At 36.9% G+C, this 27,541-nt stretch overlaps 7 protein-coding genes across 24 annotated transcripts in view; 4 read left to right on the forward strand and 3 right to left on the reverse strand.

Annotated features, from left to right (window-relative positions):
* Positions 1-11,470, forward strand: part of Bru3 (bruno 3) — a 388,759-nt gene extending 377,289 nt beyond the window's left edge. For all 13 annotated transcript variants that reach the window (XM_064050301.1, XM_064050304.1, XM_064050309.1 and 10 more), the window contains 7 exons: positions 4,857-5,000; positions 5,133-5,280; positions 5,358-5,522; positions 5,657-5,755; positions 6,243-6,320; positions 6,803-6,961; positions 7,018-11,470. In XM_064050301.1, coding sequence (XP_063906371.1) covers positions 4,857-5,000; positions 5,133-5,280; positions 5,358-5,522; positions 5,657-5,755; positions 6,243-6,320; positions 6,803-6,961; positions 7,018-7,145 — 921 coding nt within the window. In that variant the 3' untranslated portion in view covers positions 7,146-11,470. The remainder of the gene's footprint in view (positions 1-4,856; positions 5,001-5,132; positions 5,281-5,357; positions 5,523-5,656; positions 5,756-6,242; positions 6,321-6,802; positions 6,962-7,017) is intronic.
* Positions 11,471-12,607: 1,137 nt separating this feature from the next.
* LOC135125023 (meiosis-specific nuclear structural protein 1-like) lies at positions 12,608-15,189 on the forward strand. The gene is made up of 6 exons (XM_064050316.1): positions 12,608-12,682; positions 12,733-13,013; positions 13,061-13,184; positions 13,229-13,702; positions 14,551-14,939; positions 14,991-15,189. Exons 1-6 carry the CDS (start codon positions 12,680-12,682, stop codon positions 15,124-15,126), a joined length of 1,407 nt encoding a protein of 468 aa, XP_063906386.1. The 5' UTR covers positions 12,608-12,679; the 3' UTR covers positions 15,127-15,189.
* On the reverse strand, positions 13,689-14,568 carry LOC135125025 (calaxin-like). Its single transcript, XM_064050317.1, has 3 exons — positions 14,098-14,568; positions 13,949-14,059; positions 13,689-13,898 (listed from the first exon to the last, which is right to left on the reverse strand). The coding sequence occupies exons 1-3, from the start codon at positions 14,470-14,472 to the stop codon at positions 13,713-13,715; spliced, it is 672 nt and encodes a 223-aa protein (XP_063906387.1). The 5' UTR covers positions 14,473-14,568; the 3' UTR covers positions 13,689-13,712.
* Positions 15,190-17,344: 2,155 nt separating the features above from the next.
* LOC135125521 (UDP-glycosyltransferase UGT5-like) lies at positions 17,345-19,068 on the forward strand. The gene is made up of 4 exons (XM_064051182.1): positions 17,345-18,163; positions 18,211-18,433; positions 18,484-18,703; positions 18,798-19,068. Exons 1-4 carry the CDS (start codon positions 17,345-17,347, stop codon positions 19,066-19,068), a joined length of 1,533 nt encoding a protein of 510 aa, XP_063907252.1.
* A 221-nt stretch (positions 19,069-19,289) lies between these two features.
* Positions 19,290-20,682, forward strand: LOC135125522 (facilitated trehalose transporter Tret1-like). Its single transcript, XM_064051183.1, has 2 exons — positions 19,290-19,340; positions 19,388-20,682. Exon 2 carries the CDS (start codon positions 19,414-19,416, stop codon positions 20,680-20,682), a length of 1,269 nt encoding a protein of 422 aa, XP_063907253.1. The 5' UTR covers positions 19,290-19,340; positions 19,388-19,413.
* Positions 20,683-23,014: 2,332 nt separating this feature from the next.
* LOC135124742 (uncharacterized) lies at positions 23,015-25,579 on the reverse strand. 5 transcript variants are annotated; one of them, XM_064049953.1, is made up of 8 exons: positions 25,399-25,579; positions 25,255-25,320; positions 25,038-25,204; positions 24,807-24,979; positions 24,699-24,755; positions 23,909-24,658; positions 23,769-23,856; positions 23,621-23,712 (listed from the first exon to the last, which is right to left on the reverse strand). In XM_064049953.1, exons 2-6 carry the CDS (start codon positions 25,318-25,320, stop codon positions 24,498-24,500), a joined length of 624 nt encoding a protein of 207 aa, XP_063906023.1. In that variant the 5' UTR covers positions 25,399-25,579; the 3' UTR covers positions 23,621-23,712; positions 23,769-23,856; positions 23,909-24,497. The 5 variants fall into 5 exon arrangements, with proteins under 5 accessions (XP_063906027.1, XP_063906025.1, XP_063906026.1 ...); XM_064049954.1 differs by lacking the exon at positions 23,769-23,856 and having other exon boundaries at positions 23,623-23,712; positions 23,916-24,658; XM_064049957.1 differs by lacking the exons at positions 24,699-24,755; positions 24,807-24,979; positions 25,038-25,204; positions 25,255-25,320; positions 25,399-25,579 and adding exons at positions 23,015-23,191; positions 23,241-23,297; positions 23,348-23,487 and having other exon boundaries at positions 23,546-23,712; positions 23,773-23,856; positions 23,916-24,501.
* An 895-nt stretch (positions 25,580-26,474) lies between these two features.
* Positions 26,475-27,503, reverse strand: LOC135124744 (uncharacterized). Of its 2 annotated transcripts, XM_064049958.1 has the most exons (4): positions 27,292-27,503; positions 27,111-27,211; positions 26,791-27,065; positions 26,475-26,708 (listed from the first exon to the last, which is right to left on the reverse strand). In XM_064049958.1, the coding sequence occupies exons 2-4, from the start codon at positions 27,177-27,179 to the stop codon at positions 26,597-26,599; spliced, it is 456 nt and encodes a 151-aa protein (XP_063906028.1). In that variant the 5' UTR covers positions 27,180-27,211; positions 27,292-27,503; the 3' UTR covers positions 26,475-26,596. The 2 variants fall into 2 exon arrangements, with proteins under 2 accessions (XP_063906028.1, XP_063906029.1); XM_064049959.1 differs by having other exon boundaries at positions 26,791-27,059; positions 27,111-27,501.
* Between the last annotated feature and the right edge of the window lie 38 nt (positions 27,504-27,541).

The raw sequence follows: 27,541 nt of genomic DNA on the forward strand, positions 1-27,541 counted from the left end.
ATTTAACTCACACTAAAAGACGTTGCGTTAGCTATATCGTTGTAAACTTTAATAGCAGTTAATAAAGGCTCTATTACTTCATTAACCTGAGCATCTACACGGGTTTCTAATTACGCTCTCATTACTTAAACTCGTTATAATTTTGTTTTAATTGGTTAAGTACAAGAGTTATAGCTCCGGCTAATAAAAATTTTACAAACTTTCAAGCGATACGATTTAATTTTCTCTTACAGCGTTTGCTTGAAACACCGCCGTTTTTGTAAAAAAGAATATCACAAAACCACGGAAAAGATGGTTCCTAAGCGTTTCAAATTGGTTTTTCGCACATTCCAAGGGTGTAGCTTTTAAAAGCTCGTCCCTTTTTCACCGCTGGTAAACCAAAACGATGCTTCAAAGAACCTCCCACGTTTCACTTTCGGATTTGCGCTCCAAATTCGCCAGACAGAATATCTGAAAAGAATGGAACAAAATGTGTCACCACATTATCAATTATTTACAACAGCTACATCTGAAGTGTCTGCAATAGTGCTCAAAATAGCCCTCTAGCAAATTAAGAGTCACGAAACAAAGATGTAATTAATCCTGCTTTGTAATTTAAAGCGATAATCAGTATATTTAGCGCGAGACTTATAAGCATGTTCCGACGAAGTTTAGATATGTTCGTCTGTTTGTTTAACAAAAAGGAAACAAAAATAAACACGCCAAAAATAAATTAAAATCGACACAATTTCGAGGGAAAGTTGTTTATTTTGAGGAAAATTGGTTACGTGGGTTTGATAATTTATTATTCAGAAGTTAAACCCTCCGAGGTGGAACATCGTCTTTCGTAGTGACAAGATGCTATCGCTGTAATTTTCTTTGATACTTTCTAATTAATTTCCTGCAGGAGCTATTAAGTACACAGCAGTTTATTATTTTCTCGAGTTAACATTGTATTTATTTTGCCATACAAGAAGACGATATGCGCCAAGAAATTAAAACGAAATTAAGATCAAAGCGAAGACGCAGCACGATCCTTCCCACGACTAATTTTTCTTTTTTTACAAAACAACAAAAATAAAACAATCGATTAAATGTCACTCACGCGACGTGTTTGCAGCGCCGTACTCTAATTATCCCAAGTGTGTAATTGGAACTGCTAGACTGTAAGGAAGGTTCCGGTGCTCCGGATCCCAGGGACGAAAAGGACGAAGAGGAAGTGACGCCAAAACTAAAGCCCATCGACGCGTACCGTTCCCCCGCTCATTATTGAAGGATTACAGTTCATTAGTTGACCGGATCAACCTGTTCCAGGCTGATGTACGCCCCTGATCCGGGCTGTTTTTGTTCCAAGGCGTGCATTTCCGTGTAAGGGATGCACACGATTTTGCAGTTTACCCTCGTTTCTATGCAACGGTGGCTACCTATTCATGTAATCGATGAGATTTTGTATTAAAAGGTTACTGCAAACGCAAAGCCAAAAATAAACCAAACGACTCGACTTTTACCATGGATCGAACAGAAAACATTCACTTGTACAACAATTGATTGTAATAATCGTTTAACTAAAAAAAGATGAACGAGGACCTTCCCTTGGGAGATTTACCGATATTTCGGGACGGCAAAGTTAAAAACATGAAAGAACTGATAAAGTAACAATCCTCCGGTGTCGAAACTTGAGTTAGTTTGTGGAATTATGTAGAACGAATTAAAATTCGGACCTTCCATGGACATGGATTACATCCGGCTGTCATATCTTGTTGAGCTCGTCCGCAATTCCATTTCAGCGTGACTTCTTCAAAGGAAGTGATCAAAGTCAGTTGTCAGTTTATACGTATGTGACAAGACCTTCTTCTGATACCTTTTTGTTTTCTAATGATGATAAAATCGTTCTTGCTTCGTGGTGATGATAATAATATATTCAAGAGTTAATGTTCGTAACCAACAGGTGCGTTCCCTCGTTTAAGTTGTAGTTGTTCTAGTGAAACGTTATTAGCTGTCTTAAATAACCAGAGGCTTCGGTTTCGGTTGCTTATGAATGAACGAAAAGTACCATTCGGGAATCCACCAATTCACATTATATTTAGGTGATTTTATGTCCCGTCTGCCGCCATATAAGTCGGGACTGCAACATTTGGTCCGACCTCAAATCTCGGGCAGCGACCCAAGAAAGGTCCACCCGAATATTCCGAACACGCTTTGGGATTCTCACACGTGGAAACGGCCGACTCGGGAAACAGATGTGGGGATTTTGAAACCGCGACGAAAAACTGTTAGCATTCTCATCTTCAACAGGTGGTCAGTTACATCGTGTACTTCGCCGAAGTCAAACACGGCAATTACGTTGTCTGCGTTCCTGGAAAATCTAAATAATTTAACATCTCGGATCGATTCTCTCCCTGTTCTCCCAAACTAAATCTATTACGGCGGAAGCATCGGTCAATTGATATTTTTTAAGTCAACTGCACGTTCGCTTGTCAATAAAATTGGAAAACGTTGCTCCGTGGAGATAAACAACGGTTTCAGCACGAGGCGCAATCGGACGGGTAAACATGGCTTTTATTATCTGTATTCCCGCTTTCCGTGCAACAATTTAACTTTTGGCATATCCGCTCCGTGCTCGTTTTTTCCCAATTAAAAGCTGCTCTAATTGCTAAACTGTCATTCTGACCATGCTTTTATTGACAATGCTATGCAGAATTCGACGAAAAAGTGTTTTGCCAACGGTTTTAATTATCCCATACGTGGCCAAATACCACGAACCGGTGTAATTGCATACATATTTATCAATCGTGAATGATTTCAAGCATGCTCATGGTCCATTCGATATTCGTCCCACATTTCAACAGAAAATTCAACTCTCGAAATTGGTTTCGCCCTCTAATAATAAATGATGCATGTATCATTAACACTAACTTTTTTTGCGACACCCTTATCGATTTTTCACACCATTACTCGACGGTAAACAAGCGTCATCGAAAAAATGTGACAATTTAGTGTTCACTTGTTTACCCTTAGTAATTAGAAGCAAATCTTCCTCGTTCGGTTTCCGACTCAATAAGTTCTGAGAACCTTCCACGCATGAAATAATAAACTTTGATTAACGTAAGCCAAAACCCGCGCTGTAATTTACTAAAACCGATTACGCTCGAAAAACAATTTTCTGATACGCAGCGAAAGTTTAATGTTGGAAAAAATAAAACAGTCATTAGATGGGAAATTTAGGGAAATTCGTAATCTACGTAATTTACATTAGCCCGTATAGTAGAAAGAGCTGAGCTGAGAGCAGGCAGCTTCATGCATGTTTAATATTGTACCCACAGGGTCACTTCATTCTTGCGCACTTAATGGGACGCCTTATTCAATTTGTATGAGAATTAACCCACGCCTGAAAACACTGCAGAATTTTTCCTAAAGGACTTTTTCTGATTTCGGATATATAACTTTGTTATTCATAACGCAAATGAGAGTTTTAAGCATTTTGAAAACACTCGGCGAGCAATTTAGGTGTTTATCGATTTGTCATGGCGGAGTGAAACATCACGAAATGATAAAAGTTTAAAAGAACAGAGGATAAGCAATTGCCCGTTCGTTTGTCAAAAATCAATATAAAACTAATATATCTAAAAGCACATCGCATCATCTACAGATAACGGGCAATAAATAATGTCGATATTGTTTTGTCAACAAAATAATTTGAGTTAAGCTTTGAGGGAAAATCCTTTGAGACATTCACTCAAACTCCAAAGATAATCCTTCTGCAACACAAAAACGTGGAATTCTTGGAGTTCTTAAAGAACGTTTAACAAAAAGATAGGACCGACTGATCCGATGACTTATTGAGCGATGTTGTGAAATCCTCCGTTGGAGATCGCATCAAATTATTGACTTCGTTGACATTTGTGAAAAGAGAACAATGAAAATTGAAATGGCAATCCGAAGCCTTCATTAAAATTCTAGGCATCTCTCGTTGTACTAGAATCCTATTTCTTAACCGAGTTCCGCTCGTCGGATTTAATTAAAAACTATTCAAGGATTTTGCGCTCGCAAAAGTGCTTGTTTGTTTTTCGGTTAATTCGAAACGTGTCAACTGAGAAACCCGAACCGAAAATTATATGTATTTTTAGCGTCTGCGTGCTTTCGTTAATTTCGCGTGGGCGGTTCCCCGCACCTAATACATTTTATTGGTTGGCATTTCTGACGGCTTGTGTGGATTCTTGGTCGGCCTCCGCGCTAACCCGCGGCATTCAATAACAGAATGTCTCTTCGGCCGTGGTCTGATCCGATGAGGAGACATGCGGAATTGGATGGCGCCCTTCAACCGAGCCAGGATTTAACGATTTCTAATAGATTTGTGAAAGCGGTAGAGCGAGAGAGGGAAAACTCTTGTCAGGAGTGGATTGTGACCGTCCGAACTGCTCTTCCTTCGTCCTTTCCTCGGGCCATGCCAATTGATTTGCTTCAAAGGATCAGCGGACGGATTTACTCCCAAACTGCTTTCTAGACATTTTATATTACACATTTTTGGATAACGTTATGCCGACCGAATTTTTCCTGACGGCGCGCGTACACGATCCACGTTTTACGAGCCCTTCTGCGTCTCTTCCTGTTGCACAATAGCTGTAGAGATGTTCTTTGCACCTCTGAATGTTGTCTGTGTAGGGCGGGATGCCTTAAAATTACTCACCAACAAATTCTGCAGCTTTACAGAAATAATTTCCAATCGGTTGAACATTGTCGAAATTAAGCGAAAAAAACATCCGTTGGCTGTTTGCGAGGCGGGCTTGTCAGACTTTTGAAACGTTTCTCTCGAAAAACCATCCGGAGCAAATATTGCGTCCTATGATATTTCTGTAAAGCAAGTTCTTTGTTTGCAGGGAGCCTCTTCCAGCTTAGTAGTGAAATTTGCCGATACTGAAAAAGAACGACAACTTAGACGCATGCAGCAGATGGCCGGAAACATGAGTCTTCTCAACCCCTTCGTGTTCAACCAGTTCGGAGCTTATGGAGCTTACGCACAGGTAAAGACACAAGCAGAAGTTCATCAAAGGAACGTTCTTTGAATTCAGACGGTGAACCGTCGCCGATTCATCGAATCCCCACGATGAGAATTGTCTCGTTTTGTACATCTTGTGCATTTTGTTTGCTTATAGCATTCTTTGGACTTTCAGCAACAGGCAGCTCTCATGGCAGCTGCGACAGCACAAGGAACGTACATTAACCCAATGGCAGCGCTCGCGACGCAGATTCCTCATGCGACACTCAACGGTATGGCGAATTCGGTGGTGCCACCTACATCAGGTAAATTCGCGCTTTCTCCGTTATAGTAGTTTTGTGGTCTGCCAACAGTGTATTGATAACCGATTTTTTTGACACAGACGTTGGTGTAGGTGCTGGTTCGGGTCAGCCCGTCAACGGCGCCATACCCAGTTTACCTTCTCCGACAATGCCAACTTTCAACATGGCAGCACAAACGCCCAACGGGCAACCGGGAGGCACGGAAGCCGTTTATACGAATGGAATTCCACAAACGTATCCAGCTCGTAAGTTCATGAATTTATCACGTAACGGCAGGTTGTCCATTATTCTCATTTTAACGATTCAACTCTTGTTAATGGACGATCTGCCTCAAATTTTCTATCGAGATATGATAAGGACCAAGTTAACTGAAATGTAGATGCGCTACATCTGTCCATTCCAGCGCAAGGATTGCCTAACGGTGAAGCGGCGCTTCAGCATGCAGCGTATCCAGGGATGCAACCATATCCAGGAGTCGGTAAGTTTTGATACCCCGGTTCGTGTTTTCTTAGTTTACAGATAGGATGTATGGATGTATACAGTGTACAATATAGATGTATCAGTGTAGCTTGGTATCACCTATAACTGTTCGATGTTACACAGAATTGTTCGATGTTGTTGCTTTATATATTATTACTTTAATTTTACATTTCAAGGACTATCATTAAAACCAAACTCTAACTATAGCATCTATAAACACGATCGACATATATACATAAAATAACAAAATATTTACCAATACGAAGCTAAAAGGAAAACGACCAAAGGAATTCGGCTTCACGAACGTTATTTGTTATTAATGAAGTGAGAATTCTGTTGGTGGGATCACCTCGTTTGCTTGTTTTTCAGTAACCCGAATTGATATTTGTCGAATTCTTGCCTGCGGTTACTGGAAGACATGGGTACAAAAGCATGCTTGCATCGATGGTTAAGTTTGGGTGTGATTTGTTTATATTTGTCGGCAGCTTACCCCGCGGTTTATGGCCAATTCCCGCAGGCCATTCCCCAACCTATGTCGGCAGTTGCTCCTGCACAGAGGGAAGGTAAGATATCAAACGCACACGTAAACATTAATTAACTTTAACATTAGTACTCCCAATGTCCCTACTAGCAGAGCAGACAAAATCTCTCAGTGTTCTTTAGAAATCTATGTGATCTTTTATTAAATGTTAAAGAATAATACGTCAGATGTTGCATTTCACCTCCTTGTCTATTATTATATATATATTTCTGTGTTAGATGTTTCCTTTATTATATATAATGCACTGTATGTTAGCATCGGCTAAATTTCAGCCTTTCTGTATTCGATGTTGTCTGGTGTGTGCAAATATTAGACGAAATTGGTCCCAGTTTCTTTGCAACCACACCGAAATCAATAGGTAGTATTCCAATATCACATACAAAAATCATCCAGTCTTGTGCGTCATACGAACATACACTCCATAGCGGTTCGCAAAAAATAGTGTCAGCTGTCTGTCGGTGTGGTGGCCCCGTTCGACTGATTATAATTTCTCTTTTGTCTTAGGCTGCTCCATCTCCGGTCCCGAAGGGTGTAATTTGTTTATCTACCATTTACCTCAAGAATTCGGGGACGCTGAACTGATGCAAATGTTCCTGCCTTTCGGAAACGTCATCAGTTCCAAGGTGTTCATTGACCGTGCCACTAACCAGAGCAAGTGTTTCGGTAGGTTGACTAGGTGTGGTGGTTTGGCTAGGTTGATTTTGGAATTTTCGGCTTAGGGTTTGTGTCATTCGACAACCCGGCGAGTGCTCAAGCAGCCATCCAAGCTATGAACGGCTTCCAGATAGGCATGAAGAGACTCAAGGTCCAGCTGAAGAGGCCCAAGGACGCCAACAGGCCCTACTAACCTTGACCGTGAGAACTTGTGGCGCTGACGGCGCCCATCAGCCACTAGTATACTAGACGACACTTTATACAAAAACACATAGTATATTATAAACTTATAATAATATAAAAACATGCCTGGTTACACACTCCGAGCACACGCAGTCCGGCCGCGCCCGCCGCCCGTCTTATCGAGAAATTCCAAATGGGCTGTGATTAAATAACAAATCAGTGTTTGATTGTACAGGCCGTTTTGTCTTCTCGTTCGTGAAATGTATCACTATTTTGAGACGTCTACTCTTAATTATTTGTTGTAAGTACTTAATGTGTGTTAAACTGTACTTGAATAAGAAATTGAGGGCGGGTGGCGCTTCCGCCTGCTCAGTTGCCAAATTTAGCCCAGGCATGTTTTCTGTGATGATATGCTAGTCACAGTTTGGGCTCGGAGTCGCACTTATGGGGACACACGGTACCATGTCGGGTCTCCCTTCTGTTTTCAAAAGAAAAAGGAGCCATGACATTCATTATTAATTAACAATACCTATACAAAGGAAATGAACATAGTATAATATTTCTACTAAAGTTAAGTAACATAATCCTTACAAAGTACCAACTATATATTAATCTGTAAAATATTAGAGGGTAGCAGTTTAGGATAGCCAAAGAATGGTCGTGATACCATGAAGGTATAGTCATTATCGATTTTAGAACAATACGTTCGCAATTTATGAATTTTATCTAATGTATAAGTTTATATATCAAAATGCAAATTGTGCGTTTACGCCAAATAGTTGTTGAGAAGTTAGTTGACGCTTTGCGGGACTTGCCAAAGTCCCTGGGCAGGCCGGGAAAAGAGAGTGGAGAAGCACTCGGCTGGGCCACTCTAGTCAAATTATCCAGCCATCGGCTGCGGATTCTAGTTAATATGATTAGAATTAATTTAGTCCTAAGACATATATTTAGTGAACATATATAATATTTATTGAATCTAATGTATTTAGATATACAAAAGTATTTTTTTATTTTTTAATTATGTATTTATTTTTTCGGCTGAGATACTATTGTGCAATATTAACAGAACGACTGATACACCTAATTGTGAAACGTACTTAATTTTTTTTTTTTTTTTCATATAGAGTTTTCTTGTTTTCTATACTATATTTATTACAAAGCAAATAGTTTGCTGAATATTATCGCCTTAAGTTATATTTATATTTTCATAATGTTTGTTTTTATTCTTTTTTAAATAGTAGTTAGTGCATTCCACGCTTACTAATGACATTCCTTCGGCGCTGGAAGTAAATACTTTTAAGTACTAACCAGAACGGGAGGGTGGCAGCTCCCGAAACTAATTAATATATCGAGACTTACCCCTACCAAAAATTAACCCACTTAAATAATAACACAGCTTCCCAAAATCAATCTCTCCTAAAAACGAACAGGCCTCCTCAAACCAACCAAAAATTAGCTTAGCAACCGTAGAATCGAAACGCAGAAAAAAATGAATTCAAGTGGGTTCTCAGGTAATAGCATTTTTTCGACATCTTCTCACCGTTCAAGCTCGTACTGCAAACTCCCTTCTGCATGATGCCTTTTTGCTAGTTTTAATTGTTAGTAGCGAAAATCCGTGCATCTTTTAAACGTTTATATACATAATATTTATAAGTGACGGTGATTACTAGACTCGCGGAGGCCTTTTGGTACTGGTGGGTCTCATCTGTCTAGTCTAATTCATTGAAATTATAAAATATGGTCTCCCCAATCAGGCAAGAGCGGATAATAATCAATCTCTAAACGCAGCGAAGTGATTCTAGGATACAGGGTATGTTTTTGCAATTATTTGTGTAACTGTTTCTCATCGTGAGAGGGCGGTCATCGTGTTTCTATTAGTATATGTATTCATAGTTCCGCGTCAGCAGCGGATGTAAGTCCGCACCCTCGCTATCAAGACATTTTCATCCCATGCTGTATATATATTGGGGTCCATTCGATTGCACCATTTTATACAAAATGTATGGTCCTTTCCTGTCGCAGGCAAGAAACGTACCTGTCGATTCAAAAGGATTCGGACAATCACATCAACTGTTATCGGACGCAACGTCTATACCCAAAAGAAGGAACCCAAAAGAATTGTCAAATTTAAACGGTGAGCTTATTATTGTACTGAATGAAGTCGAGAGGAACCTGAATTTTTTCAAAATTGTACGATCCATTCACCAAATCGCCGATTTGTAAAAATTAGAAAAAAAAAAGCGTTGATTGTTTGTTATTATAGAGTGTAAATAACAATTTAATAATCGATAATACAAAATATATTTTTCTACTTTAATGCAATTTATAGTATAAATTGAACAAAATTAAGCCCGCTGGTGAACCGTAAGCGGGTACATATCTCTTTGCCAAAATTACATTGTTCTTTTCGATGTTGTGTGTACATAATAAAATTGAAATACGACAAAAGCCGAATTGGTTAAATGGGTCTGACAAACGTTGATAATAATAAAAATGTAAATAATTATTATAATGAATCGACATTTCGTGTCCCGTGCTTTATTATTTGTACCTAATTGATAAAAATCACTTCTATGTGAGTCTACGCTAAATCTGTATTCACAGAGAGTTGTTTCTAAGACGTAATTAATAAGAATTATAGGGCTGCTTTGATAGGATAGCGGCAAAAACGACTGTTTTAGATCATATTTCGTGCACCGAGCATTGCTTTATGATGCTCGAATTAAGACCATGTCCCATTTGATTCTGTGATACATGAATATCTGTGTAATGACGTGTGAAACAGATTTGATGTTCGTTTGAAAATTGGGAATCGTTCCGCGATGTAAAAACAAAAACTTTAAATTTGACCATTTCTCGTAATCGCCTATTTCCAATGGACGGAACAGAAAATGTGATTGTCGGGATCTGGTGGTCCATTTTTTATATTTTAGATGCTAAAAAGTCAACAGGCGCTTAATCATGGAATCATTTTTTTCCGTTTTATTAGTCGATCTAGCCGACTTACACATCCACTCATCATCATATATTTTAGCTACGAGTAGAGTAGGGAGTAGGTTCTAGTCATAATTTATAACGTGTATGGCATTTATTACAAAATTAAGGTTGAGCATATGGAACCAATGCGGTACTCATACTCATTATAATATTAGAAAAAAAAAGTTTGAACAAACTTGCATAGTCTGAGATCTTGCCAATTTATTGGTTTGTTTTCACCCAACATTAGTATGCTGGGACCAAACTGTTGTTTTGACGATTTTTTAGCTTCGCCCAAAGTTTCGACATAGTCTAGTCAGTAAACATGTTGGTGATCAATTATTTCGTTATTCAATTTTTGATCATTTAATGATGCAGTTTTTTTTACAAATTGTAATATAGCGTTGTATATCATATTTATTGCTACGTTGTTTATTTATTATTATTTATTATTTATTTCTAGTCATAAGTCTTATTTACTTAAGCTTTCACGACGACGTCCCGTCTTTTCCTTCGCTTCTCGCGAACGAAGAAGACGAAGAAAAGGGAGAGGACGCCGGACCTACGCTTGTATACAGTATTATGCGGTCTGCTGTAGACGATATGCAGGAGAAAGGTGCGAGTACCCAATTATCATATTCGGACGAATCTCCATCAATTATATAAGATAATCCACGCCATACTCTGTTGCATGTCAGTTTTATTACATTTTACACAAAATTATTATAAAATAAAATTATTACATAATATTATATTATTATATTATATATAGTAGATAATTGAATTAATATTTATAACCTGCTAAACTTGTAATACGATAATGTAAAAACATATGAGTAAATTAGACAATGAATGCGTGAACTTTCTATCCATGTATGAAATTTATCATATTTTGTTATTTTTACACTGTCAATTTTGCTGGTCTTTTTGTATTTCTTACAGTCATTTATCGAATATTATTACTTTTAAAATGTGACGTTTAAAATATCAGAATAATGTATTATACAGTAATCTGTAATTTCATATTTTGACATACAAGTTACAGTCCATTTATTAAAAAAAATAATGTATCATAGACATGACAGAGCGGCACTTGTAATGCTCAAACTTTACATAATCTATTAAGATCTAACAAGGGTCATGTCTCTTTTTCTTATTATTATTAATTATTATTATATTACTAACTTTTTACCAAATAAATCCAATTCAACACAAACACGTTTACAACATACATAAATGTAAGAAATTTTAGTGCAGTAAATCAGTTTACATTGGTTTGGATTTATTTTGGAAAGCTATCCAGTTCATATGAAACTTTATAAAAGAATTATAAATTAATAAAGTTAAATATAATGCATATCTAGACAGAGTTTTATTATTTTCGGCATTACCCAAAACACACTTTTTTAAAGAGCCACCACCAGTTCGTAACCAATTCTCATCTTTCTTAGAAGCAGTTGACTGAACTGACAGTGAAACTTAACCTAACTTTTGACATTCTGTATAATAATGAAGCTGAGTAAATGATTAACAGCTCTCCAAGTCTTAAAAAGATACTAAAAACGTGTTTAAAGTAACTGTAATTTGTTACATTTTTAGTTTTTAGTACGTGTATTGTGTGTTGCATATATTCATCTCCGAAGATGCATCGTTACGAGTTTATTTCCGCATGAACAGCTCTAGAAATTTGAAAATAATGAAATTAACAAACGATTCAGTCCTGTATAATCAAATCATATTATTATTAGAAACAGGAAATTCTCATTTTATTGGTTTATACTTTGTACATGATTCTGATGGCTGAAATTTACCACAGTTTTCTGCGTATCTCAGAAACACAAATGCAATGAAAAGATAAGAAAACATTAAGAAAGACTTACCATTGTGTCTCGATTCCCCAATTATCTGTCCCAAACGTTTAAATGTTACCTTATCAGATCACATAACTAGAGCTACAAAATTTTGCGAAACCTTGAAGCCCTTACATTTTAAAACACGCATTCCAGTTTTATAACGCTTTTTTAAGCACAATTAACACAAATACACAGATTAGATCAGTAATATTAATCACAAATTTCACTCCGTGGCCATTTTCGTCATTTTCCAAAAAACCATAATGGCCCCCGAATTATGACGTCATAATGGAATTTTGTATGGTTTGATGTCCAAAAAAAAATCTTATTTACAAAAAAATATTCCAGTCGAATAAAAAACATACATGTATTTGCATTTAAAAATAAAGTGAGAAATTAATGTGAATGCGAATTCAGGTTTAGCATTTTTTTTTTGATTTGCGGTCTCACAAAAGTTACTTGAGTTGACTAACCGAGTACCAAATTTTTATTAACATGAATGGTAAAATTTTCTAACTGTGTTTATCCTGAGTTATTTTCTTGTATTAGAGCATTTTAAATTCGCGCATTTTATTCTTTGATTACCTTTGAACATCTGTGTCGAGTTGGTTGCTGACAGCACGGCACGTTGGTAGCACTGCTGTTTATGTTTATCTGTCAAATGTCAAGACACAAAATTGAATTTCTCCTAATAAAAAAAACTGGATAATTAAAAATGGTACGTAACAAGCATAAAAAGCAAACCGACTTATTCGTGACGTGTTCCAGGCTTTAAACCTAGACGGAAAACGCAAACTTGCAGCAGAAGCCCAAAAACGAGCCTACGATGAACAAATCGAACGAAACAAATTACACTTGGTCGAAAAAAACCGTTTCCGGAATTTGGAAAGATCCATGCATTACCAACGCCGAGAACGTGAAACGGCAGATCGCCTATTCGAGTCAAAGCAACGAGAGGCCCATACGGAGCAAAAAATTGATAAAACCAAAGCTTTGGCTAGAGAATTGGACAAAATTAAACGTAGTGAACTCAGAGACTTGAAACTGAGGTTGTATAAAATCGTCAAGAATCGCAATGTAAAAATTTATGCTTCAGGCAAAGTTTGCGTGAAACGTCGCACGAATTGCGGGAATTAGAGTCAAAACTGAGAACCGCGTACGTTTCGAAAGAACTAGCGACGCAATTAGCTGAGAAAAATGCCAAGAAACTAGAAGATAAGGTGAGTACGTGGTCAATTATGTAATGATAATTTTTTTTGTGTAGTTGAAGCAAAGGGAAGAGTTTCAAAAGCTGCAATCAGCTGTGATTACGTTGGAAGAGATGAAAAAAACTGCAGCTGAGGAAGAAATTAAAAAGAAGGCTATTTATAGACAAGAACTACAGGACCAAATGATTATCAACGAGAAGCGCAAGCGTTATTTGTATGACGAATTTTTGAGAGAGAAGAAGATGATTGATGATATTGTGCAACGGATATTTGCTGAAGATGAGAGAGAACGTATGGAGAAGATGTGTAAAATGCAGAAGACTAAGGAAGAAATGGACGCGTTTAAGAAAGCGCAGCAGATTTGGAGGAACAAGGAGAAGGCAGAAATTGAGAAAGAAAATCAAAGGATACATGAATTTTTAACAAATAAGGCGATAGAGATGCAGTCTAGGGAACAAAAAAAGAACGAAATGGAGGCAGTGAAAGCTAAATTAACTGAAAATATAGCAAAACAGCTCCAGGAACAAGAGGTCTATATTTTTACATTTTTCCAATTCTGGGTGTGAATGTTGTTATGAATGTGTGTATGGCCTCTCTGGTTGGTAGACATTGACCTAAAGCTTCCAACATCATTGGTTGCTGCAAAACGGTGACTTTATAGTCGTTGTAGGAAATTTTTCCGTCTCTATCCACATCCATTTTTTTTGTGATCACTTCTATCATGTCCTGGAAGACTTGCATAGAATAAGTCATAAATGAATGTAATTAATACCAACTTTCACTGACTCTTCAGCATCATCTTCACTGCTCTGACTTATCAAAGATGTTCTAAGAAAATAGAACATTGTTTCGCGTCCTATGAGACCATCACCCAAAAGGTCATAAACCTAATCAATCTCAGTTTTCCTATCACGTTGATACTTACTGAAAAGCAGTAGTCAATTTTTTCCTCAAGAGTACCCCTGAGCCATAAAGACAACGCCGTCGCCCAAGTTTCCATAGACACGGTAGTACCCGGACCCTTCTCAAAAACCGCGAATATCCTATCCATAAGAGCATCGTCTGTCATATCCAACCCACTATGAAGAACATCCCTCAATTGGTTCTTTGATATCCCAGTCGCGTTCTTATCAGTATTGTCCTTCTGGAGTTTGTAATAAATAATAAAAATACACTCTAATTCCGTGTACGTAAAGTGTAATTTCTTGACCAACTTGATGATAAGATCCGAGTGTTTCTTCTTGAAGCGGGTCTCCTCCATGGAGTCCATGGAGGCATCCAAATTCACCCCGAAAGACATCTTCACTTCCACTTCCTGTCAAATTTCACAACCCCGTCGTTTATCTGACACAAATCCTTGACAACTTGATCTCCATAGATGCTACGAAAAGAACGAGAAGAAATCATGCAAGAACTGTACGAAGAAGAACAAAAACAAGCCATGGAACAAGAGCACAGAGCCAGCGTTGAAAAAGCTTTAAGACAGAGAATCGAAGTCCGGGAGTCGCTGATGCACCAAATGATAGAAAGACAAGAAAGACTCAAGGCGGAGGCGGCTGAAGACGCTAAATATAAAGAAGAGTTGTTAGCGAAAATGGCCGAAGATAAACGACTCGAACTACTATCGAACGAAAAGAGGCGCCTGAAGATGATCGAATGTCGGAAAGAAGTGGAAAAGATGATGATCGAGCGAAGACAACGACACGCGGAAGAGATGCAGCTGCTGCTGAAACTCAAAGAACAGGAGGAAATGGAAGCCGAAGAAAGGTAATGTCGGTTGACGCTGCGGAGGTAAGATTTTGATGGTCGTTGTTGCAGGAGACGCGTTATCCAAGAGGAAAGGTTGCGAATGTTAAAGGAGCACGCGAAGAATCTGATTGGGTATTTGCCAAAAGGGGTGCTAAGGGCTGACGATTTGCCGCATTTAGGTAGCGATTTGGTGAATCCAGAGTGAAGACAAACCGATGTGATAAAAAATTGTATTTATTTTTAATAAAGATTTTTATCTTCAATTAAATTTATATGAAAATAAATTAACACCCAGTTTACTGCCTCATGTAATTAATAATATCGTAGTACCAGCAGCCATCCTAAACACTATATGGGGTTATACAACATGGCTTAATTTTTGATTAAGTTAATCATACAATTAATTTAATTTCGTGATTAAACTAATTACGGTTTACATATCAATTTTTGCAAAATTAAGCACGGTGTTAACTAATTCAGCGAATTAAAAATGTAACCAATTCTTACGCAAAGTTGGTAGTTATTTTTTGTTCGTTCGTTGGATTTTTTTAAATATTTTTATGTAAAGAAAAAATATCTTTGCCATTTCTATTGAAACTAGGGTTGCCAGACCTACTATATTTAATAGTAGTCTACTATATTTTACTTCCAATCTCCTACCTCCTGTATTTTCATTAAAATCTCCTATATTTTCTAGCACTTAAGCGTCTCATTCCCAAATCAATACAAACATATTTAAATCTTGATTTAAATTTAGCGCGCAGTAAACAATGATCAGAATTGTAGAGACTTCTTTGATATTGTTAAAAGTGATACAAATTTGCTAAGAAAGCACAGAATAGTGCAAAATATGACTATTTGTTTTTTTTGTGTAGACACTTTTTATAGAAATAATGTTATTATGTTTTGTTAAGTGATCAGTTTGTGATAATGAGTATTGATTAGTACAAGATATATTTATTGTTTTTTTTTTATACCTATATACAGTTTCCGACAAAAAATTTCAAACATCACTTTTCTGTCATGTGAAAAATTTTAATGTAGTCTATGCTTTATTGTCATTATTTCGGACAGCTGGAATGTCAAACTTTCAAAATACCATGGCCGACTAGTATAAAATGCTAATATTTGCTAAGATAAGACTGATTTTGGCAAATGACATAATCCTCTGAGAAAATAAAGGGTGGGTGGGCGGGGCTAGTACTTGTTAAGGTAAGACTGATTTTGGCAGATGACATGCTCTCTAAGAAAATAGGAGGCGAATGGACGGGTCTAGTACCTGCTAAAATCAGTTTTATCTTAGCAGCTACTAGCCCCGCCCACCCACCCTCTCTTCTCTTAGAGAGAATGTCATCTGCCAAAATCAGTTTTATCTTAGCAGGTACTAGTCGGCCATGCAAAATACCTAAACATTTAAAGGTTGCTTTACACTATCTGACGACTGAATGACATTGACGTCTGAAATTTTTGGCGGCAACTGTATATACTGGTTGTTTTTTTTGTGCAGAATGAATTTTATTTTGTGTTATTGAGTAAAAAAAAGTCTCCTATATATATTTTTAAACTCCTATATATTTTCCCCTTTCTACTATATAACAGTCTTCAAAATCTGGCAACCCTAATTGAAACACTACCTGGTTTAAGGCAGAAATTGATTTTCGCCGACTACAGGTAGGTTCTAATTCCGCACCAAGAATATCATACAGAATTGTTTCTTTGTTGAAACGAAATCGCATTTTAAATTCCTGTTCATCATATAGTCCAAATGGATTTGTTCTATCCCGTAAAGCTCTTCTCCTCCGCGGAATTCTTTGAACAATGTTTTCTTCGTCCGATGATGAAGATGAGGACGATATATCCGATAAATCAAACATCCCAAAACTGAAGATATCGAATATAATAAAGAAATATGAATAAATTTATTGTGTCATTACTTACGTTTGTAATAATCGTTAGATTTTCGTTATTTTGACCAAATTTGTTCACTCGTCACAAATACGCGAAGCGTCAAAGCGAGCGAATTAGCGAGTTAATTAAGTCGCTACTTCGATTAAGCTAATCGTGTGATTAACATTTTAATTAAGTGTAATTTCACTTTTGTAAACCGATATGATGTTTAATTGTGTGAGTAATGTCGTTAATAGTGAATTAATTTAACAAAAAATTAAATTTTAATTTTGTGTTTAATCGCACCTTGATGACGTCAAAAAATTAAACTAATCGCATGATTAACGCTTAATTTTTAATTAAATATTTAATTCGGCTTTTGCAAACCCAGTCGTCTAATCCCTAGGAACATGACTCGAAAAATTAGAACCTATAATTATGAACCACCTTGCATGACTTGATATTTGAACAATTATCTAATATAAATACCGAATATCGTGCAGTTTTACCAGTAGTGAACACAAGAAGCAACAACAATGTATCTTACAATTCCACTAATACTTCTATTTTCTAGAACTATCTTGTGTAGCAATATTCTAGGAGTGTTCATGTTTCCTTCAATCAGCCACCAAATCGTATATCAACCAATCTGGAAAGAACTCTCATTGAGGGGCCACAACGTCACCGTGGTAACACCCAACCCCTTAAACGATCCCTCCTTAACAAACCTAACCGAAATCAGTGTCCACTTCACCTACGACTTCCTCAAACAAACCAAAATCCAAGAACTTATGTCAAAAGATGTCAACGTTTTCCAAAACCTGGATGCCATTTTTCGTTTCATGGATGCGATAGCGGAAGCCGAACTCAACAGTACTCAGTTCAAACAACTGATAGACGATCAAAGCAAACAGTTTGATTTGATTTTAATAGAGTGCTTCCATCCCGTCATGTACGCTTTATCGGGAAGATTCAAGGCACCCATCATTGGAGTCTCGTCACTGGGAGTACTAGCCGCCGGGTACGACATTGTGGGTAATCCGACACACCCGGTACTGTACCCAGATGTCTTGCTAAGCTTCCACGACAAAGAACTGTCGTTGTGGCAAAAAACCAAAAGCGTTATGTTTAGTTTGTGGTCGCGGTACTACCACCACAATATTTTGGTACCACGAGCGCACGAAATGGCTAAGAAGTACTTCGGGAAAGATATACCGTACGTGGGGGATTTGGAGAAGAATCAAAGCATGCTTTTTCTTAATGTAAATCCGTTGATGTACCCACCGAGGCCTACTGTACCCGCGATAGTCGAAATGGGGCAGATGCACATCAAACCGGTGAAACCGCTACCTCAAGTAAGTACCACCACCACAAGTTGTTTCACATTTTAAAATATATTCAGGATTTGCAAAAAATCCTGGATGATGCAACCGAAGGTGTAGTTTACTTCAGCTTGGGGTCGAACGTGAAAAGCGTAAATTTGGCGGAAACACTGAGAACAACCATCATAGAAGCCTTATCTGAATTACCGTACCAAGTTCTGTGGAAATGGGAGTCCGATCACTTGGAAGGAAAACCGAAGAACGTGGTAACACGAAAATGGTTACCCCAACAAGATATCCTTGGTTGGTGTTAACTGAGTGACTTTTGTGTTGTAATGTAAATGGGTTTGCAGCACACCCCAATATTCGTGCTTTTGTCACACAAGGCGGTCTTCAATCCACTGAAGAAGCCATCTCTAGAGGGGTGCCACTAATTGGTATGCCTTTCATGGGTGATCAGCCCATGAACGTGCAAAAAATTATCGACATGGGGATCGGACTTGGTGTGGATCCAGTTACCGTGAACAAAGAAGAACTAAAAAATTGTATAATAGAAGTAGCTGAAGATAAAAAGTGAGTTTTAATTGGTTTGATATTGACCAACAAGGTCGAAATTAATAGTTATAAATTTTGTGAAACCGTTGCATGACAATGTTTGTTATTTTAGATACAATAGGAGAATCAAGGAAGTTCGTGACCTTTTATACGACAAACCCATGACTGGACTGGAAAAGGTTGTTTGGTGGTCCGAATACGTGATTAGGCACAAGGGGGCAAAACACTTGAGGAGTCCAACAGCTGATATCTCGTGGTTTAACTATTTATTAGTGGACGTTATCTTGACAGCCGTTGTAATAATTAGTATTATTATTTACGTAGGTTTCAAGGCAATTCAACTATCAAGTGTTCACCGCAATGATAAACACAAAATACTGTAAACTGAATAAAATTAATTACCGAATATAAAATATCTTCCAGTTCTAGTGTCTAATAGTAAAAACTGCAAGCAATAATAATAATTCGTTGTTGAACTATAATTTGTGTCGTCATTAAAACGATAAGTAAGAAAGTACTAACAGTACAGACAGTACTGGCTATAAAGATAATATATGTACGCGCCAAACACTTTAACACATTTGAAACAAAATGTTTCAAATAAACGAACAAAAAAAATATTTTACCTTAACAGAACTAACAGCTTCTATTTCGGGTGAGTGCAACTGAAACTCTATTGTAATTATGGAGTTGTTTTTACAGCTTCAGCGGTTTTTGTTTCTGAAGGAATGCATCGTGGATGGTCTGCCCCCGCATACCCAAAACTTTCCTCGAGTGGTATAACCAACAACGATATAATGTGGCTGGAAGCAATTTATTTTCTTGGTGAACTGATTTCAATCCCCTTTGCTGCATACATGGTGGATAGAATAGGTCGCAAAACAACAATTTTGCTAAACACGGCAGTCGGTTTAATTGCTTGGACGATAATTGCTTTAAGTAGTCGAGTGGTACCATTTTATGTGGCTCGCTTTTTGGCCGGAGCCACAGGTAACATCAGTATGGTATCAGTTTCCATCTACATATCAGAAACGGCAAATCCGACAAGTAGAAGCTGGTTTTTGGGGGTTATATGTTTTGCGCAAAATTTAGGTACTTTGATGGTTTATGGGTTGGTTCCGTATTTTCCGTTCTACGTTCCGTCGATCCTAGCGAATGTTGTTTTGGTGTGTCAGTTGGTGGTTTTTAATTTCATGCCAGAGTCACCGTACTACCACGTTTTAACCAAACGAGAAAATCTGGCAAGACAAGCTTTAAGCAAACTTCGTAGACACGACAACAATGACGACGAAATTAGTACCATTAAAACAACAATTAAAGCAAACGAATCCCAATGGGAGAACTTCAAGGGTATATTTGGGAATAAAAGGAATAGGAAAGGTTTGCTCATCGCTGTTGGGTTGTATGCTGGTCTGCAGTTTGGTGGATTTAGTTTCACACTGATGAACGTCGCTTACATTTTTACTAAAACCAAATCGCAGTACTTGAAGTCTTCTCTCGCCGAGATTGTTTTTGCGGTACTCATGATAACAGGAAACGTTTTATGTCTTCTGTGCTTAAACAAAATAGGAAGAAAAAATTTGTTGTTGTTGTCGTTGACAGTGTCGGGGTTGTTTTTACTGGGTGTTGGTGTATATTTTACTTTGATGGACTCAGGACTAGATCTAGCTTCTGTTGGTTGGGTTTCCACTCTTTGTATCACGGCGTACGCTGTTAGCTTCCAGTTAGGGTTCGGTTCTTTGATTGAACCCATGTCAGCGGAACTGTTTTCGACTAAAAGTAGAGCGCTTGGTACCACCTTCACCAATGCTGTAGACGCAGTTTTTGGAGTATTGGCAATAGTGTTGTGTAATTTTTTAGTTGGTAATTTCGGGCTTTCTGTAACTTATTACCTTTTCGCCGGAGTGAGTTTTCTAACTATAGTGTTTGTTGGGTTTTTTGTACCAGAAACAGATGGAAAATCGTTGCAAGAAATAGAAGGGATTTTTGAAACTTAAGATATTTGTATGTACTTGCGGTAAAATAATGTCTTTTTGAAATTAACATTGTAAAATAAATATAAACAACTTGATAAGATAAACACGAATTATTTTTAAATCCAAAATTTTGAAAAATTTCAATGGGCGATTCTGGAAAAATGGTGGTAGCTATAGAAGAAATGAGTCCGAAACTAACTTCTGAAGGTTAAAATCTATAGAACAAGGATTTAGTTAAATTTTGAATGTTCTCGAAAATTGCATGAAATTGATGAAAAATTTTGATTTTGGAAAAGTCCCCAAAAAAATCCCAAAAATTTTGGCATTTAGAGTTCGTCGTTGTAATTCAAAAAATGTAGTGTGTTCGTGTAAGAATTAAAAAATGAATCCGAAACAATTCCTGGAAGTCGAAATTTATAAGAAAATTCCATTGGTTAAATTTCGAAAACTGTCAAAAATTGGCCGAAATTTTCAAATGGGAAAAATTATGCTTTCGAAAAAGTTGTCAAAAAAATCCGAAAAAAATCTGGAATTTAGATTTCGTCTTGCTGATTCTACAAACATAACGTGATTATGCCACCGGTTCAAGATTTAAAAATATTCGGTTTGTAAACATATTTTTTCAAATTCAAAAATTTGCAATATTTCGGAAGCGATTTTTGAAAAATGGTAAGGAACCATCGAAGAACTGAGCCTGAAAGTAACTTCTGGAGGTCGAAATCTATAAGAAAAAGTCTTTAGTTAAATTCTGAAATTGTCGAACATTGGATGAAATTTTCATTGCTGAAAAATTTTGAAATTGAAAAAGTTGGCAAAAAAATCCCAAAAAATTCTGGGAATTAGAGTTCGTCGTGCTAATTCCAAAAATGTAGCGTGTTCGTGTAAGATTTAAAAAATGAATCCGAAACTAATTCGTGGAAGTCGAAATTTATAAGAAAATTCCTTTGGTTAAATTTCGAAAAGTGCCGCAAATTAGCGGAAATTTTCAAATTTGCAAAATTTTGCTTTTGAACAAGTTGCTAAAAAAGTCCGAAAAAAATCTGGAATTTAGATTTCGTCGTGCTGATTCCACAAACATAGTGTGATCATGCTACCGGTTCAAGATTTAAAAATATTCGGTTTGTAAAAATATTTTTTCAAATCCAAAAATTTGCAATATTTCAGAAGCGATTTTTGAAAAATGGTAAGGAACCATCGAAGAACTGCGGCTGAAAGTAACTTCTTGAGGTCGAAATCTATAAGAAAAAGTCTTCAATTAAATTTTGAAATTGTCGAAAATTGGACGAAATTTTCATAGCTGAAAAATTTTGAAAGTGAAAAAGTCGCCAAAAAAATTCCAAAAAATTCTGGGATTGAAAGTTCGTCGTGCTAATTCCAAAAATGTAGCGTGTTGGTGCAAGATTTCAAAATATTAGCTCCAAAAATTTTTTTTTTTAAATCCAAAATTTTGAAAAATTTCAATGGGCGATTCTGGAAAAATGGTGGTAGCTATAGAAGAAATGAGTCCGAAACTAACTTCTGAAGGTTAAAATCTATAGAACAAGGATTTAGTTAACTTTTGAATGTTCTCGAAAATTGCCCGAAATTGGTGAAAAATTTTGATTTTGGAAAAGTCCCCAAAGTCTTCTCTCGCCGAGATTGTTTTTGCGGTACTCATGATAACAGGAAACATTTTATGTCTTCTGTGCTTAAACAAAATAGGAAGAAAAAATTTGCTGTTGTTGTCGTTGACAGTTTCGGGGTTGTTTTTACTGGGTGTTGGTGTATATTTTACTTTGATGGACTCAGGACTAGATCTAGCTTCTGTTGGTTGGGTTTCCACTCTGTGTATCACGGCGTACGCTGTTAGCTTCCAGTTAGGGTTCGGTTCTTTGATTGAACCCATGTCAGCGGAACTATTTTCGACTAAAAGTAGAGCGCTTGGTACCACCTTCACCAATGCTGTAGACGCAGTTTTTGGAGTATTGGCAATAGTGTTGTGTAATTTTTTAGTTGGTAATTTCGGGCTTTCTGTAACTTATTACCTTTTCGCCGGAGTGAGTTTTCTAACTATAGTGTTTGTTGGATTTTTTGTACCAGAAACAGATGGAAAATCTTTGCAAGAAATAGAAGGGATTTTTGAAACTTAAGCTATTTGTATGTACTTGCGGTAAAATAATGTCTTTTTGAAATTAACATTGTAAAATAAATATAAACAACTTGATAAGATAAACACGAATTATTTTTATGTTGAATTTAATATACACTTACAAATAATCTACTTATCAACTTTGTTCTGTTTTTATTTTAACCGTACGACGTCCCTGTTTACTTTGGTACTATCATAAATAATTATTTATTAAAAAAATAAAAATTTTCAACAAATCACACCATTTAATACACAAAAAAGATTATTTTGTTCGTGATATGACATCCTCGTAGGAAGGAACTTTGCTTTCTGGGCGAAGCAATGGTACTAGTGGGTCAGGGCGTCCACAAACAGCGGCCTCATATGACGGTGGAGGTGTGACAGAATTATCATCCACGCGAACTGTAACTACAAAAAATCAATGTCTTATAGATCAAAAAACCGAAAGTACCTTCTGGTTCGTTTGGTGCTAAAGCTAGATACAGACTATTATGAGAGCCGCCATAACCTAGAACCAAATTCATTACCAATAACCTCTAAACTAACATTAAAAAGTACTTCTAGCTTGTGGGTTTGCTTCGTTTCGACTTCGTTCACGTTGGGGTGGTACTTCGGGACGAGTGGGTTTTTTGTCGCATTCTTGGCAGCACCTATGGCAGCCGTAAATTAAACCTCCGACCATAAACACGCCAATGAAGCTGAAACAATCAAAATTTTTTAATTTTTTGAGCAAGAAAATCAAATTTTGAAATTTACATTATGAATCCTATCGGGTTTGCTCTGCTGCAACACCCCGTTTTACAACACTTCTCCTCTGAAGTACAGTAATCCACTCTAAGTGAGCTGCCTTCATCATCTATGAATGGTGGTAAGTTGGGGTTATCTTCGCGAAAAACCACACAAGTACTTCCTTCCGCACCCACCTGACAAAACAAATAAATAAAAATCAGGATGTGCTGTTTATTTTTCATGTACTTACTTACTAGACCGAAACGAAAATAAAGACACATAAATAGAATTCCCCCACACAACATGACTTTCTCTAGCGTACAGTGAATGGATAAACTCTAAACAAAGTTAATTGTGACATTCGAAACTAACTATTTTGGGTTTGTTTACATCTTACCAGGTTTTTCGCCACAGTTTCCGGAATTTTGGCTACAAAGTCATTGATGGGTCGATGTTTTGTTAGGTTCCATGGCCTTGATTCTTGGTTCAAGCGAATGCGCAGGCTTTACTGAGGACTTGACTTAAGCACCACATGTTAAAAATATTTTATTTTCGGGAATAGTTGAATCCATTGGTGGGTGTCGCAGGATCTACCTTGAATGTCTGCTAACCGTTAAACGTGACCGTGTCCAAAATTAATAAAATTACCCGTTAGATCAGACATGCGCGACAACAATGTCAGCGACCTTAACTAAAACTTGTAATAGTGATGATTTGAAAATTAAATTTCGCGCCAAGAAAAAACAACATTCGTGCATTTGGGGGATTAGCAAATGTCCTCTAAACGGAAAATTTATATTTACTTCGTCTTATATTTATTTCAGCCCAAATATTTTCTTACAGCCTGAATTTGAACACTTATTCTTGAAGTACGCCTGTCTAAGCGAAGCGTCTCCGATTCCATCAAAAAAAAAACTTAAATACACTTTGGTAAACCCGTTCGGGACATACAAATGACCAGAATAACAACAAAAATGTATTATTTTTTCCCCGATGTGACATCCTCGTACGAAGGGATTTTGTTTTCTTGGCGAAGCAACGATAATGTTGGGTCAGGTGGTGCAGAGGGAGCACAAACAGCGTCATCGTATGATGGTGGGGGTGTGACCGGATCGGAGTTATTTTCCACGTGGACTGTAACTACAAAAAAAATATCATAAATTAAAAAAAAAGATAATACCTTCTTGTTCGTTTGGCACAGAAGCTAGATAGATGCGATTTTGAGAACCACTATAATCTGGAACGAAATTCATTATCAACCCGATGTAAAAACAAGATTAAAAACTACTTCCTGGTTGTGAGTTTTCATCGTTTCGGCTTTGTTCAGGCTGATTGTTTGTCCTTAGGGGTGATATTTCGTGCTGAGTACTTCTGTCGTTGAAGAAGTTTTCGTTACATTTATTGCAGCACAGTCTAAAGCAGCAGTATATTAAACCCCCCGCGATAAGAATCCCGAAAAAACTGCAAGAACGAAGATTTTTTAGTTTTTTCAAAAAGGAGGTAAAATTTTGAAATTTACAGGATGTATCCGACGGGATTTTCTTTACTGCAACACCCCGTTTTACAACACTTTTGTTTTGGACTGCAGTAATCTACCCTAAGTCGGCTGTGTTCATCACCTGAGAATGGTGGTAAATGGGGGTTATCTTCGCGAAATACTATACAAATGGAATCTTCTGCTTCCACCTAAGAAAATAAATAAGTGAGCATGCGCAGTTTACTTTTCAAGCACTTACTAGACCGAAACGCAGATAAAATAGCATAAATAGAATTTCCACACACGACATGACTTTCTGTAGCATCTAGTGAATTGAAATAAACGAAACAAAGTTAATTATTACGTTCGAAATTGTAATATTTTGTGTTTGTTTATAGCTTACCGAGTTTTTAGCTACAGCTTTCGAAATTTTAGCCACTAATTCATTGATATATCGATGTTTTGTTGGATTCCATGTCCTTGATTCATGATTTAAGCGAATGCGCAGGCTTTACTGAGGACTTGAGTTAAGCACCAGATGTTAAATTTATTTTGCTTTCAGGGATATTTGAACCCAATATAAATGTCTTCTTTAAGTCAAAATATACAAACGATTCGTACGAATAAAATATTTTTAAAAAATCGTTGTGCTAATTCGTGCGAATTGAAATGTGTAAATACAGTGTCCGAAATTAATAAAATTGCTCATTAGATCAGAGCTTCCTAAGTAAGACATGCGCAACAACAATGTTGGTGACCTTAACCAAAATTTGCGTGTCTCGAAAATGAACAACACGTGTAGGATCAGATTAAAATTTTTTATTGCAACTGTCCAAACTCAGTTCAAACCGTCCGGTTTATTGCTTTTATAAAAGCTTTACACAGAATGTTGTAGTTTTCGCTAGATCACCCCTACATCTATCTTTCTCACTCGTAATACAAGTTACCGCTACAATATGCTAACTTGTTAATTAACATTTTTATGTAGAATTTTATGAACACAGCCTCAGAGAACCCCAGATCTTTTCAAACTCTTTCAAAATCTTTCAAAAACAAACACAAGGGATGCTTAAGATTCTTCCATAAATAGAAAAAAGACACTAGAGGTGTGTGAAAGATTCGTTCATATTCTTAAACAAAAACCTCTAGGAAGCTGTAGATTGTTGTAAAAAGAAAACACCAAGAAAGCTCTTCCCATATTCTTTAAAATTAATCATAAGGAACCCCGACGATTTTTTCATATTATTAAAAAAAAAGACACTCGGGATTCATAAAATTCTATTCTTCCTAATTGGTCCGGTAATTTCGGAGATTATCTGTCTAATAAAAATCCGGACAGACGGCAGACCGACAGACATACAGACAGACGGAAACGCGAGACCTATTTCTTCGTACTCTAGGGGTCATGAAAGGTCGAGAAAACGTAAAAGACATTAAGGATCTCTGAAATTCTTTCAAACGCAAAATAATACAATAAACGAAAATTGACCATTTATTTATATCTATTTTTCCACAATAATACCTAGTCTAGAACAATATTTTTTACAAAAATAAACCTAAATTACCCTGATAATAATCGAGGAATCGTCTGCTGAACAACGTTATACTAAAATTGGTTCGTTTCCTTCGTCGTCATGTTTTCCAAATTTCTGGCATGCCCTTGCACAAATCACAATAACAACTGAAATAATTCCACTTGGAAGTACAACTTTCCTGAAAATTTTCACTATTAGTTTTTTTACGTAAAAAAAATTCACAGAAGTTTTGATTTTTTGACTGTTTTTTTTTATCTTACCCTGTGGTCTCCCAGTGTGATGTTTCATCAACGGGAGGTGTTTCCGTGTCGTACACCAGGTAACCATCATCAGTGACATTTATCATTTTTTGCCAAGGAGGGTGGTACTCAACGTAAACGTTCCCCTGATCGTCAGTGACTTCATGTTCTTTTACAAGTGTAAAATTTTCTGCAGGTATCACTGGCAAGTCTTCAGTAGTGGCGTTTACGCGATTAACAACTGGTGCTAAATGGATTTCTTCAACCTCTGTTGGAACTATTTCTAAATTCTGAAACTAAATTGTTTATCCAGATTTTTGAAAACGTCGCACACTTAGTACCGCTTTGCTAAGATGGATTAAGCTTATAGCTGAAGGAATGAAAAGTAAACACACTGTTAGCAAAATCATGGTTGCTGAACAGACTGATTTTTCTGCAACACCTAATAAATATTTCGTACATTCACCTTATCTTTGTTCTTGAACTTTAACACAAAACGCAGGAGTTGAAAAAAAAGCTTACATAAACTATACTGTACGGAAGAATAATTTTTCTTGTCTGGTTTTAACCAAAATTACTTCCAAAACATAGATACATTGGTCCAAAAACTGGTTTTAGAATTTAATAACACTATAACAAGGAAATCGGCACAAAAAACACTACATCGAGTTCCCGTATGCAAGAACCTTGGGCCTTGTCCACGACGGAGATGTTTAAAAGTGTTCATGGCCTCCCGGGGTCATTCCCTATTCCTCTCGAGTTCCGCATCGGC

Source organism: Zophobas morio, unplaced genomic scaffold, assembly GCF_036711695.1.
Source record: "Zophobas morio isolate AGI-343-1 ecotype UQ-CSIRO unplaced genomic scaffold, CSIRO_AGI_Zmor_V1 ptg000008l, whole genome shotgun sequence".
Classification (NCBI taxonomy): domain Eukaryota; kingdom Metazoa; phylum Arthropoda; class Insecta; order Coleoptera; family Tenebrionidae; genus Zophobas; species Zophobas morio.

What these genes read in the sequence shown, in the direction of transcription:
- LOC135125023 (XM_064050316.1), top strand. An exon ending in CCAAGAAACTAGAAGATAAG is followed by an intron (nt 13,185 to 13,228) that starts GTGAGTACGTGG and finishes TTTTTTGTGTAG; the next exon opens with TTGAAGCAAAGGGAAGAGTT. An exon ending in GAAATGGAAGCCGAAGAAAG is followed by an intron (nt 14,940 to 14,990) that starts GTAATGTCGGTT and finishes TCGTTGTTGCAG; the next exon opens with GAGACGCGTTATCCAAGAGG.
- LOC135125025 (XM_064050317.1), bottom strand. Translation starts at nt 14,472, where the DNA reads ATGTCTTTCGGGGTGAATTTGGATGCCTCCATGGACTCCATGGAGGAG. An exon ending in AAATTGACTACTGCTTTTCA is followed by an intron (nt 14,060 to 14,097) that starts GTAAGTATCAAC and finishes GAGATTGATTAG; the next exon opens with GTTTATGACCTTTTGGGTGA. An exon ending in ATGCTGAAGAGTCAGTGAAA is followed by an intron (nt 13,899 to 13,948) that starts GTTGGTATTAAT and finishes CAAGTCTTCCAG; the next exon opens with GACATGATAGAAGTGATCAC.
- LOC135125521 (XM_064051182.1), top strand. Translation starts at nt 17,345, where the DNA reads ATGTATCTTACAATTCCACTAATACTTCTATTTTCTAGAACTATCTTG. An exon ending in CGGTGAAACCGCTACCTCAA is followed by an intron (nt 18,164 to 18,210) that starts GTAAGTACCACC and finishes AAATATATTCAG; the next exon opens with GATTTGCAAAAAATCCTGGA. An exon ending in ACCCCAACAAGATATCCTTG is followed by an intron (nt 18,434 to 18,483) that starts GTTGGTGTTAAC and finishes ATGGGTTTGCAG; the next exon opens with CACACCCCAATATTCGTGCT.
- LOC135125522 (XM_064051183.1), top strand. Translation starts at nt 19,414, where the DNA reads ATGCATCGTGGATGGTCTGCCCCCGCATACCCAAAACTTTCCTCGAGT.
- LOC135124742 (XM_064049953.1), bottom strand. Translation starts at nt 25,320, where the DNA reads ATGCTACAGAAAGTCATGTCGTGTGTGGAAATTCTATTTATGCTATTT. An exon ending in TTTATCTGCGTTTCGGTCTA is followed by an intron (nt 25,205 to 25,254) that starts GTAAGTGCTTGA and finishes TTATTTTCTTAG; the next exon opens with GTGGAAGCAGAAGATTCCAT. An exon ending in TGAAAACTCACAACCAGGAA is followed by an intron (nt 24,756 to 24,806) that starts GTAGTTTTTAAT and finishes ATTTCGTTCCAG; the next exon opens with ATTATAGTGGTTCTCAAAAT.
- LOC135124744 (XM_064049958.1), bottom strand. Translation starts at nt 27,179, where the DNA reads ATGATTTTGCTAACAGTGTGTTTACTTTTCATTCCTTCAGCTATAAGC. An exon ending in TAATCCATCTTAGCAAAGCG is followed by an intron (nt 27,066 to 27,110) that starts GTACTAAGTGTG and finishes TAAACAATTTAG; the next exon opens with TTTCAGAATTTAGAAATAGT. An exon ending in TCACACTGGGAGACCACAGG is followed by an intron (nt 26,709 to 26,790) that starts GTAAGATAAAAA and finishes GAAAATTTTCAG; the next exon opens with GAAAGTTGTACTTCCAAGTG.